The sequence below is a fragment of the Pelophylax lessonae genome (assembly GCF_965119305.1).
Source record: "Pelophylax lessonae genome assembly, chromosome: 4".
Taxonomy (NCBI): Eukaryota; Metazoa; Chordata; class Amphibia; order Anura; family Ranidae; genus Pelophylax; species Pelophylax lessonae.
The window spans coordinates 615,980,996-615,993,528 of NC_138771.1; the positions used below are offsets into that span (position 1 = coordinate 615,980,996).

Below are 12,533 nucleotides of genomic sequence, written 5' to 3' on the forward strand. Positions count from 1 at the left end.
GCCATGGTCGACCAAAGAAGTTGAGTGCACGTGCTCAGTGTCATATCCAGAGGTTGACTTTGGGAAATAGATGCATGAGGGCTTCCAGCATTGCTGCAGAGGTTGAAGGGGGGGTCAGCCTGTCAGTGCTCAGACCATACGCCGCACACTGGATCAAGTTGGTCTGCATGGCTGTCGTCCCATAAGGAAGCCTCTTCTAAAGATGATGCATAAGAAAGCCCGCAAACAGTTTGCTGAAGACAAGCAGACTAAGGACATGTGTAACAGATCCCCAATACTTGCACCAAGTATTTCTGTCTTAGGTCTCCAGACTCTCACGTGATGCAGTGATCTGGCCCCTCGATTCCCCCCAAACATTAGCCTAAGCTCAATGAAGGGTAAAACAAAAGACACTTTATTCCACAACTCACTTTCAATATATACAGTTTTAGGTGCTTGATTACATCATGCAAATGTATGTATACAGAACATAATTAACATACCTGGCCATCTGGACAGACACATGTGAATGAGACTGCAACATTATCATAATTAATTCAACAAACAACAAGCCCAAAACATAGCCGAATACACATTCCTAGAAGTGTGAACACACTCCACCTCTAAACAGATGAAAGCAGAAGACATAGGCTCTCAGACTGCCCATCTCCATTTTCAACACACCTTATTATAACTTAAGTGTCAATTCACATCCCCCCAGTATACCATAGCTCAGTTTTATGTCATTAGCATCTGTTTAGTCTCTCATGGTGTGAAGTCCTTTGTTGTAATATGCAGCTTAGGCCCAAAGTCTGTGTCACTTGGGATGACAGGGACTTGAATTCAAAGTAACAGTACTCCAAGGGTCCCCCAGCATACACCCCCAAACAGAGCCGCGCTCCCCTACAAGCCAGGGCCGTAGTCCGTGGGCAGGAGGCTGGCCTCCACACTCCTCCAGTAACCCGTGACGAACGTCCCAGCAAATGGGCGTTCGTCACAACATGTATTACTAGAACCATGGCCTGTGGTCTGATGAGACCAAGATAAACTTATTTGGTTCAGATGGTGTGAAGTGTATGTGGCGGCAACCAGGTGAGGAGTACAAAGACAAGTGTGTCTTGCCTACAATCAAGCATGGTGGTGGGAGTGTCATGGTCTGGGGCGGCATGAGTGCTGCCGCCACTGGGGAGCTACAGTTCATTGAGGGAACCATGAATGCCAACATGTATTGTGACATACTGAAGAAAAGTATGATCCCCTCCCTTTAGAGACTGGGCGACAGGGAAGTATTCCAACATGATAACAACCCCAAACACACCTCCAAGATGACCATTGCCTTGCTAAAGAAGGTGAGGGTAAAGGTGATGGACTGGCAAAGCATGTCTCCAGACCTAAACCCTATGGAGCATTTGTGGGGCATCCTTAAATGGAAGATGGAGTAGTGCAAGGTCTCTAACATCCACCAGCTCCGTGATGTCATCATGGAGGAGTGGAAGAGGAATCCAGTGGCAACCTTTGAAGCTCTGGTGAACTCCATGCCCAAGAGGGTTAAGGCAGTGCTGGAAAATAATGTTGGCCACACAAAATATTGACACTTTTGGCCCAATTTGGACATGTTTACTTAGGGGTGTACTGACTTTTGTTGCCAGAGGTAATAGCTGTATGTTGAGTTATTTTGAGGGGACAGCAAATTTACCCTGTTATACAAGCTGTATACTCACACTTTACATTGAAGCAAAGTGTTATTTCTTCAGTGTTGTCACATTAAAATATATAATAAAATATTTACAAAAATTCTGAGGGGTGTACGACCTTTTGTGAGATACTGTAGAATACATCTACTAATCCAAAACCAAACATACCTGTGAGGTGAGCAGATGGTAATAACTGACCATCCCGGAATGCTGAAAAACAAAAACAAAAAAAGTTGTATAACAGTCCAGAATCAACTGATCTAAAAGCTGTTTTCGGACAGGTGAAAAGTTTAATGCCCTCTGAAAAGTGATCCGCTGTGAATCGTGTTTTAGAGGCTAGTACAGCAGCTGCTGACACCTGGGTGGTGCCGCCTGCTGACATCTGTTTTTTTTTTTTTTTTCCGCTTTTTTAATTACTGAATGGAAATTTCACATTGCAGGGCTGCACCTTAAATTAGTTGTAAACCACATTCATGAAATTTGAACTAAGCAAGCACATCTATCTGTAGTGTTTACTTGTCTCTCTCCAAAGCTCTAAGTGTGGCTTCTCTCTGTTGCTCCATTCATCTGTTATCAGCACTTCTAAAGAGTTCTCAGACACATGAGATAACATAAGCTAAAAATGTGTGTTAGGGAGGGAGCTTTGAGGGAGATAAACAAGCACTAAGCTTGACTATTCACAGCACTGCTCTGTATGTTTCTTCGTTCCTCTGCCTATGTGGAGGGGGGGGGTGTCCCTTTCCTCCAATCAGCTCTCACACAGTGTGAGCGCAGTCTCTTCACAAACCCCTATGTACTTCTAGCAGATAAAGAAACATTTTTAACACGATCTGCACTTTTAAAAGGGTGTGGAAAGGGGAAGACAGCAGATACTGTATACAAGTAAAACTTATGTAGGAGGATTTGTTTCATCTCTGTATATCATCTGAAGGCTTTTCAGTTGACTGGGTATATGTGAGTTTTTACAACCACTTTAACTTCAAGCCAAGTATTTGGCTCATTGTTGCGGTAAAGCCCCATTGATCTCAATGGGGCCATGCCGCCTGTCAAACTTTGAAGCCTGAGCTTCTAGTAGGAATTCTGAGGCTCGTCCCCCTTTTTTTCCACCCCCGCAGCAGCCAGTATGAGGCCTTGTTTAGATTTGTAGTGGTTGGGGGGGGCTTAAGCTGCAATAGGCAGTGGACAGGGATGTTTACATGCCATGGCCGTGATGCTTTGCTTGGCACCTCCAGCAAAGTTGACCCAACATGTAGCGATCGGCTGGTGGCAGGTCCACCAAACGCTACAAATTCAAGTCAATAGGGAAGCACTGCAAAAAACCCGCAACCACGTGCATTGCTGCGTGTTTATTGGCAGAAATGGGGATAAAACAGGCGGTGATGAGGCGTCACATCACTTCGTCACCACCTGTCAGCAGCCCCTGGAGTGTGATTCCGAACACGGATCAGGCTTCAGAAGAAAGGGAGATTTAGATGGCATGTCTAAATCTACCCTGAAGGAGCCCTTAGACTTTCATCCATGGAATAAGAAGACAGAAGGACTTTAGGGTGTGTCTGGTCTGGTGGGATCATTGCTGGAACAAGGTCATCTGGCACCCAAGAGGATGATGGCAAAGGTGAAGATACCAAGGTCAGCTAGCACCTAAGAGCAACAGGGGAAGCAGTGCTACAACCCCAGGGGATTCCAAAGCTCCAGGCAGGGTTCTCAAGCTGAAAGGCTTCTGTCCATCTCCAAAGCTGAACACACGCAAGGAAAAGCCAGCACTCCAGTATATCAGCATAAATGAACTTCTTTTAATATGAGATAGTAAAATACAGCAAATAAACAGCCATCACATTTCAGACATTAGGCCTTAGTCATGGCCATGATTAAGGCTTAACGGCTGAAACGCTTTGGCTGCTTTTAAGCTGTATTTTCCATCTTATGTTAAGTGAAGTCAATTTATACTGATATACTGGAGTGCCAGCTTTTCCTCGCATGCATTTATCATCTAATGAGAAGATGCCAAAGGTGAATATACCAAGTTTTTTTCATTCAGCCCACTGGGTTGAACCAAAAAAACGTCCGCGTGTATCCGGCATAATGTTATGCCATCTCTCCAATTGCACACAGCATGGAAGTTTTCGTTTGCCTCACCTGCCAACTGCCTGTAGCCAGTAAGAGGAAGCAGGGAATGCATAACCCTTCCCCTTCACACACTGGAACGCAAATAAGGTGTATGCCATATTGTGGTGGGGGGGTTGCTTTGTGGGTAGGGGGGAGCAGCAAAATGCACGGTCGCCTGAATAGATGAAAATCCTTACACTGGCTCTGCAGACATGCCTAAAGGCTTCCTGGAGAAGAGGAGTAAATTGTCCCCACTAGTGATTTACCAAGTGCAGGATAAGGACAGAGCACAGTCGGCACCCCCTCGGCATCAATGGTGTACACCATGTCAGAGCAGAGGCCAGCTCATTGCCCCACCAGATGCTCTCCTCCTCTGGTTTGTCCCGGCAGAGCTGCCCCATCTCCCCCCTGCAGCCCTTGGCCGAGTCGGTGCAGAAGGTGCTGTTCAGCCCTACCCGCCAGGTGAGCAGAGATTACCTGGAGCAGAGTATCAGCCTAGGATGGGGGTCAGAAGGGTGCAGAGAAAAGGGAGATCAGGAGGAAGGCCAAATATCTGCAGGTGCTGTTCAGCCCAACCCACCAGGTGAGCAGAGATTACCTGGAGCTGGGTATCAGCCTGGGATGGGGGTCAGAAGGGCGCAGAGAAAAGGGAGATCAGGAGGAAGGCCGAATTACTGCAGGTGCTGTTCAGCCCTACCCACCAGGTGAGCAGAGATTACATGGAGCCGAGTATCAGCCTGGGATGGGGGTCAGAAGGGCGCAGAGAAAAGGGAGATCAGGAGGAGGGCCGAATTGCTGCAGGTGCTGTTCAGCCCTACCCACCAGGTGAGCAGAGATTACCTGGAGCCGAGTATCAGCCTAGGATGGGGGTCAGAAGGGTGCAGAGAAAAGGGAGATCAGGAAGAAGGCCGAATTGCTGCAGGTGCTGTTCAGCCCTACCCACCAGGTGAGCAGAGATTACCTGGAGCAGAGTATCAGCCTGGGATGGGGGTCAGAAGGGCGCAGAGAAAAGGGAGATCAGGAAGAAGGCCGAATTGCTGCAGGTGCTGTTCAGCCCAACCCACCAGGTGAGCAGAGATTACCTGGAGCAGAGTATCAGCCTGGGATGGGGGTCAGAAGGGCGCAGAGAAAAGGGAGATCAGGAAGAAGGCCGAATTGCTGCAGGTGCTGTTCAGCCCAACCCACCAGGTGAGCAGAGATTACTTGGAGCAGAGTATCAGCCTGGGATGGGGGTCAGAAGGGCACAGAGAAAAGGGAGATCAGGAAGAAGGCCGAATTGCTGCAGGTGCTGTTCAGCCCAACCCACCAGGTGAGCAGAGATTACTTGGAGCAGAGTATCAGCCTGGGATGGGGGTCAGAAGGGCGCAGAGAAAAGGGAGATCAGGAGGAAGGCTGAATTGCTGCCCCATGGGCCTCTAGGTTGTAATTGTCCCCTGGGGCAAAAGTTACCAGTCAGCCACTGTTCCAAGCTAAGATAAGTGGAGTTATCAAATCCACACTTTCAGTGGTCCGGCCAGTGCAGGATACTGAATTTACTTGTCCACTGGCCCGAGGGTTACCAGGTTGTGTTCAAGGACAACTGATTAAAATGATGGGGGGAGGGTTGCAACATGGTTAAACCAGCATAATTCAATCATAATTACTGGTGAATTCCTGAAAGCTTTAGTCAGCTGTGGTTTATTGTCCAAAGTCCCTATGAAGTCAATAGAAATCTGAACCAGGCCCCAAAAAAAAGGTCTTCCAGAGGAGCAAAAATGTGGCCATGCTTTTGTGTGTTCTTACCTGATTTCATTTTCATTTGCTGTGCCTCGAAATTCATGTTGACCTTGAAGACACAAGAAATACATTTTTTAGAGACAAAAATGTTGATATTCAACTCATTCAGTAGGATTTAACCGCAATCTGAGTTTGACTACTTAGCAGCAAATTTTTGTTGAATGCCTTATCAATATGCTGCTAACATCAATGGTGGCCCCACCAGTTACTCGTGCTTCACTCCCCCGTGGTTCCATTCACTGCCAAAAATGAAGAGAAATACCCAGTACATCCGGGGACAGAAAAACAAATAACTCCCCTCACCTCTTCCTCCCCACATGACAACGCTGGGGCACGTCAATTGGCCATTCAGGCACCCTGCGTTGAGGTCGGAGAAGGAATCTTCAGCCCTAGGTAAAGTTGAAATCCGGTCATTTATTTTCCCACAATGATATAACGTAGCAGTGGGGGAGTGAATGGAACTGGTGGGGTCACCATTAAACGACAGCAGTTATTTTGCTTTGCATGGATGGATGGATAAAAGGAACTATGGATGGAACATTGATAGAAGAATGGATGAATGAATGAATGAATGAATGAATGGAGGGAGGGAGGGAGGGATTGATGGATGAATGAAAGAATGGATAGAAGGATGGATGGAGGGATGGATGAATGGAAGAATGGATAGAAGGATGGATGGAAGTATGGATGAAAAAAATTGATAGAAGGATGGATGCATGAATAGATTGATGAATGGATGGATGGATGGATGCATATAAGAGAAGTCCATTGTTAGGATTTGCATACACTTTTTGGGGCATATTTATAAAGCGTAGAGATGTGCAAAATGGAAAAATGTGTTTTGTTTTCGATTTTTTCATTAAGTTAATCATTTAATTTTGTGTATGGAAAAATTGTGCGCAGGATCTGTGATCAAAATAAAGCTGCAACCTTAGAACCAAATGGGAATGAACATGTGTATAAAATATCAGGTGCGCTAAATTGATATATGTCACAAATCAAAAGTGGAATTGACACTATATGGAGTGTAAGGCTCCTTTCACACGGCCGCTCCGTGTGAAAGGTCCGCTGCGGGACTTTTTTTTTTTTTTCCACGGAGCGGATGACATTTCTGTCATCCGCTCCGTGTGCCCGCATATCATCCCATCCGTTTGCGGATGATATGCGGACATAATGTAAGTCTATGGCACTGCGGATGTCAGCGGATGACACCGCTGACATCCGATTTTCCTTCCTTTCCGTTTTTTACACGGATGGAAAAATAGGGTTCTGTTCCGTTCCAAAAAACGGAACAGAACTGAAAGGAGGAAAATCGGATGTCAGCGGATGGTATTCCGCTGACATCCGCAGTGCCATTCACTTACATTGATGTCCGCAAATCATCCGCAAAAAAATAGGATGATTTGCGGACACACGGAAAGCAGCGGAGCGGCCGTGTGAAAGGACCCTTACTCACGCTTCTGGGGTGTGTACCGTGTTTGTTATAAAGTTTTTACTGTATAACAAACACGGTACACACCCCAGAAGCGTGAGTTACACTCCATATAGTGTCAATTCCACTTTTGATTTGTGACATATATCAATTTAGCGCACCTGACAATCATTTAATTTCGCCATATTCGTTATGTTAGAATGATTCCTTTTCGCAGTTTCGCATATTTGTTATTTTCAAACAGATTCAAAATTCAAATTTAAATTTTAAAATTTGAATTTCAGTTTTGAAATTCGAATTTTGGAAGTCAGCTTTATTTGTTCTATTTTATTCTTTTCTATTGTTTTCTATTTTATTCTACTCCATTCTGTTCTATTATTTTATTTTCTATTCTAGTTTGTTCTATTATTTTTTTATTCTATTCTTTTATTTTCTATTCTATTCTGTTCTGTTTTTTTTATTTCATTTTCAATTCTATTCTATTCTATTTAATTATGTTTAATTCTGTTCCCATTATTTTCTATTCTATTCTGTTTTATTCTATTCTATTCCTTTCTGTTCTTTTCTTTTCTGTTTCTTTTTATCCTATTCTATTATATTCTATAAAGCAGCCTAAAGTAAGAATCATAATCTTATTTCACTTTTATACCTTACAGTATTTTTGTCAATAGGTTTTCATTTCCAATTTGAATTTATTTTTTAATTTATTTAATTTATTTTTTAATTCAAATTCCAATTTACATTTTCAAAATCCTTTTCAAATTCATATCATTTGTTGTTATTTTTTTTTTTTTCCCATTGCTTTGTTGAAATTCATTAATACTGTGATCCAGAGATTTGGATATATCCGAATCTCCGAATAGCAAAAATGTGGTCGCACATGTCCTATAAAGCAGTTAAACTGACTTTCTCCAGACATTCACTGGTTGTGAATCAATCACTGTCACATAAAACACCTTCACCTGCAGTGAATGTTTGGGAACTGTTTTAAAATACAGAGGTACTAAGCTCTAAAACACTCACCTTAGCTTCAATATTACTGTAGCACTGCCCCCTAGAGGACAGCTTAGAATTAAACTTTCTGGATTCCCCTGGGTTACCCTAAGCAACTGATAGCAGATAATTAGCATTGAAAGTCCTTGGCTCAGTCAATAATCAATCCAGGGGATGTTGGTTTTTTGTGTTTTTATTTAGAACTTGGATGGGAGAAGGGATGAGTGGGATACTCCAACTATGAACTATGCACAATCTGGAGGACAACTAGCTGTAGTGTGCGGCAAGGCCGCTGCTTCACCCTGCCACTGAAGTGAAGATAGATAATGTGCTCCTGCTTGAATTTCTCTTCAGGGTTCTAACTTGGCACCCCCTTTCTCACTTGCTGTGTGTGCTGACACCCGTCCACTGACTCTCCACTGGAGTGGTCCCTTTTCTGGGCAGACCCCCGGCAAGCTTCCCGGTACTCACAGACACTGTTTTTCCAAAGGTTGCTCTGCCTCCAACTCCACCAATCAGCTCTCCTGGACCTCCTGGCTTAGCTCCACACTCCTGGCTCACAAGGCCGACCGCCTGTGACCACCTTTCACAGCAGCAGAAGGAGAGACGAATGTCACCCTCCTTCTGGGACCTGGCTTCCCGCCCAAAGACACCCTGTCACATGCGCCCTTGGCTTTTATAACTTATCCCAGGATGCACCAATGTTCGTGCCAACCCACTGGGATAGTTACAAAAGCCTGTGTGTCACTGGCTGGGTGTCCTCCACTGTCCAACAGGTTCCCCTATTGGATACGGTGGGGACAATCCCTCAGTCCAGATGAATCACATATGGACACATGCAACAGGCCTAACTATTAATCAGGCTCCCCTGATAAGCAGATGGAGATACTAGGCTTTACCTACCTAGCACCTACCTAGGAGGGTGCTACATTACCATGAGGTCCCTCACTAGCGCTGACATCTTCTCCCTGGCTTCTTCCAAGGGTCAACCTTCAGCCATGTGCGCATGCACAGGAGTTCAGTCATCCCCGCACACCGGCACAGTGCCAGAATGTATACTAAACTGCGCATGTGCAGCTCAGTGTACATTCTAAGGAAGTCCCTTGGTTTCTCACCCCACTCCCACCTCCCAGTAGGGCCCCTTTTAGAGAATACAGAACCAAGTATCATTTTGAGGTGCTAAGAAATGTCTATGGAATGTGTTAATACCAACAAAGCAGTAAATTAGTTCTCCTACAGCGGTGATGGGGAACCTTGGCACCCCAGATGTTTCGGAACTACATTTCCCATGATGCTCAACTACACTGCAGAGTGCATGAGCATCATGGGAATTGTAGTTCCAAAACATCTGGGGTGCAAAGGTTCGCCATCACTGACTACAGCAAGCAACATTAGAACCCTTCCAGCAACAAAAGATCATCCCAGCAACAATAGCTCCTCTGGGCAAAAATAGATTCCCACCAGCAACAATAGATCCCCTAAAGCTAGCAACAATAGATCTCCCTAGCAATAATACATAGTTACATAGTTAGTGAGGTCGAAAAAAGACATCAGTCCATCCAGTTCAATCATAATGTGTGTGTGTGTGTGCATTACCTGCTAACCGTACATTGTATACCCCTGTATGTTGTTCTTCTTGAGGTGCTCATCCAATAGTTTTCTTGAACAATAGATCCCACAGCAAAGATAGACCACTTGCCACAAAATACCCCCTCTCCAGCAACAATAGAACCACCCAGACAATAATAATAGATCTCCCAGTAGCCAGCATCAATAGACCCCCCCCAGCAGCTAGCAACATGATACCCCTCCCTCAACATTGGATCTCCCACCAGTAACAATAGACCTCCCCAACAAAAACAGACCCCCCAATGACAATAGATCCCAGCAGCCAGCATCAATAGAAACACCCACCCCTCCCCCAAAGCACACCCCAACACTCCTTGTCATAAAATGCATGTCTCCTCTGCAATATACAGCCTGACTGCGTCCAGTTTTTTGTTTTAAGAGTTTAGTTCTGTTTCAATGACTTTGTGGCTTTCCCTGTATAGTGAGCACAGACCCGAGAGGAGGACGGGCCACCGACATTAAATGTGATCACTGCTTGTCCTGGAGAGGTTCACACCACAAATCATCTCAGATAAACTCAACAACCTTCTATCTGATGAAGCTGGCTTCCTCTGTATGAACCCAACCACCAACCCACCACTGATAAAACCAGCGACCGTTCTGTATCTCTATCCATGTGCAGAAAATAATGATTTCCTCCATTCTTCAAACGGATGTTTTTCCCTGAAGTCTATGTGTGGCAAAAATTCATTCAGAGCGGTATTAAATCCAAAACCAAAATATATTGCAGCTTACCAATCATTAGATTTGGTGACTGCATTTGTTTTCTTTGGCTCTGTTTTCACCTGGAGATCTGTTCAGTAACACACTTCCTACATTAATGAGACACAACTCTGGAGGAATGATCACAGGAGGCACAGCAGGCAGCAACAGCAATGTCAGTCAGGGGGAGGGGGACAGGTGGTAAATGCATTAGCAGATTTAAATACACTAACACATTGAAGTCAAACTCCAGCTAATACATCATAAGCAGTTTTGTTTTTCCTTTTGGGGTAAAGCTTTTACATAAATGAATGATAATGCATTTTAACCACTTTACCTCCGCTCACATGGAGGCTACTGCGGCAAAGTGCCGCGATCCCGTCCAGCGACGTAGACCTACGTCGCTGGACTCCACCCCTTGTGGGCGGCGCTCGCGCGCCGCCGGAGGCTCGCTCCCGCTGTGTTCATTCACAGCGGGAGTCAGGCCAGCAGAGGAGCAGCGGCGATTGCCGCTGCTCTGCCCTGATCGTCGGGGATCGAGTCTGGAGATACGCCCGCTGTGTGTAAACACAGCGGGCGGATCTCCATAGTGACAGGGACTGACAGATCGGAGTGTTCAGCATAGCTGGACATCCGATCTGTCCTTCTGTCACTCAGTCACCTCCCCCCCCACACGTCAGTAAGCACCAGGCATACATTAACCCCTCCCTCTCCAATAAAATTAACCCCTTCCCTGCCAGTGTCATTTTTACAGTAACAGTGCATATATATATAGCACTGATTACTGCAGTAATGTCACTGGTACCCCCAAAAGTGTCAAAAATGTCAGTCAAGGGTCCGATCTGTCCGCCGCAATGTCGCAGTCCCGCAAAAAAAATCGCAGATCACCGCCATTACGCGTTAAAAAAAAAACACCAAAAATGACAGAAATCTTTCCCTTAGTTAGTAAACGCAATAACTTTTGCGCAAACCAATCAAAATACGCTTATTGCGATTTTTTTTACTAAACATATGTAGCAGAAAACAAATTGGCCAAAAATTTAAAAAAAATTTGATTTTTACATTTTTTTGGGGGGGAATTTCATATAAAAAAATGTGAAAAATATTGTTATTTTTTCAAAATTTACGCTCTTTTTTTGTTTATAGCGCAAAAAGTAAAAATCGCACAGGTGATCAAATACCACCAAAAAAAAGCTCTGTTTGTGGGAAAAAAAGGACGTAAATTTCGTTTGGGTACGGCGTCGCACGACCGCGCAATTGTCAGTTAAAGTCGCACAGCGCCGAATCGCAAAAAGTGGCCCAGACGTAAGACAGCAAAATCCTCCGGTGGTAAAGTGGTTAAGCACCCTTATCAGTGGTAAATGGTTTGTCTCATTCCTGTAACAGATACATTCTGCTGGAGAGCTTGTGCTGTGAAAAACAACAGACTTGCTGGCTGGATCAACAGATGAAAACAGAAGAAGGAACGCCTAAAAAAGAAAACGAATGCAGCCATCACATCTAAGAATTGATAAGCTGCAATAATATACATTTTTGCTTTTGGGTCCAATACTGTTTTAAAGTGTTACTAAGCCTGCAACAGTAAAATCAGTCTGTATATGCAGTAAAACATGCTTGTATACTCACAGTGGAAGGGGTTAATCCTCCCCATTGTGTTAAAAGGCTGTTTGATCCTGTCTTCTGTGATCCTCCCCTTTTTTACTGTCCCCAATCCATCTGCTGATAGTACAGAGCCCTAGGAGGCACTCTGCACATGCTCAGTGCGACATACACATAGCCACTAGAGGGCACGCATTGACCAGGCTGATTAAGGAGACAACCACCTCAAATGGCATCCCTTTAAAAGGGCTATTATACTCAGAGGGCAGGAAAGTCTGCCTAATTGCATGTCAACTGTGATTGGCTGTTAGAGCGGTCACACCAGCGCTGGGACAAGACCATCTAGAACCTCGGGCGAACATGCCAAACTGTGCCCCCCCCCCCCCACTTCAAAATGTATTAGCATTGTGTGTCAGAAAAATCTCCCCACAAAAAAACTGAGCAATGATCTGCATGCTTACCTCCTAAGTATAAATCCCCCCTCCTCCCAATACAAATCCACCCCCTGCTAAAATCCTCCCCATCCTCCAAATCCCCCCAGCTCAAATGTCCCTCCCCTAAAAAAATGACCCCTCCTAGAACAAATCCTCTACCCCTAAAATGTTCCCTATTAGTGCACATTC

At 44.9% G+C, this 12,533-nt stretch overlaps 1 protein-coding gene across 1 annotated transcript in view; it reads right to left on the reverse strand.

The window, feature by feature from the left end:
• The window catches only part of TNFSF14 (TNF superfamily member 14), a 37,792-nt gene that overhangs the window by 2,387 nt on the left and 22,872 nt on the right, over positions 1 to 12,533 (reverse strand). Inside the window, exons 2-3 of the mRNA XM_082255954.1 lie at positions 5,562 to 5,604; positions 1,842 to 1,883 (exon numbers count right to left, since the gene is read on the reverse strand). Of these exons, the coding sequence (XP_082112080.1) occupies positions 1,842 to 1,883; positions 5,562 to 5,604 (85 nt within the window). The remainder of the gene's footprint in view (positions 1 to 1,841; positions 1,884 to 5,561; positions 5,605 to 12,533) is intronic.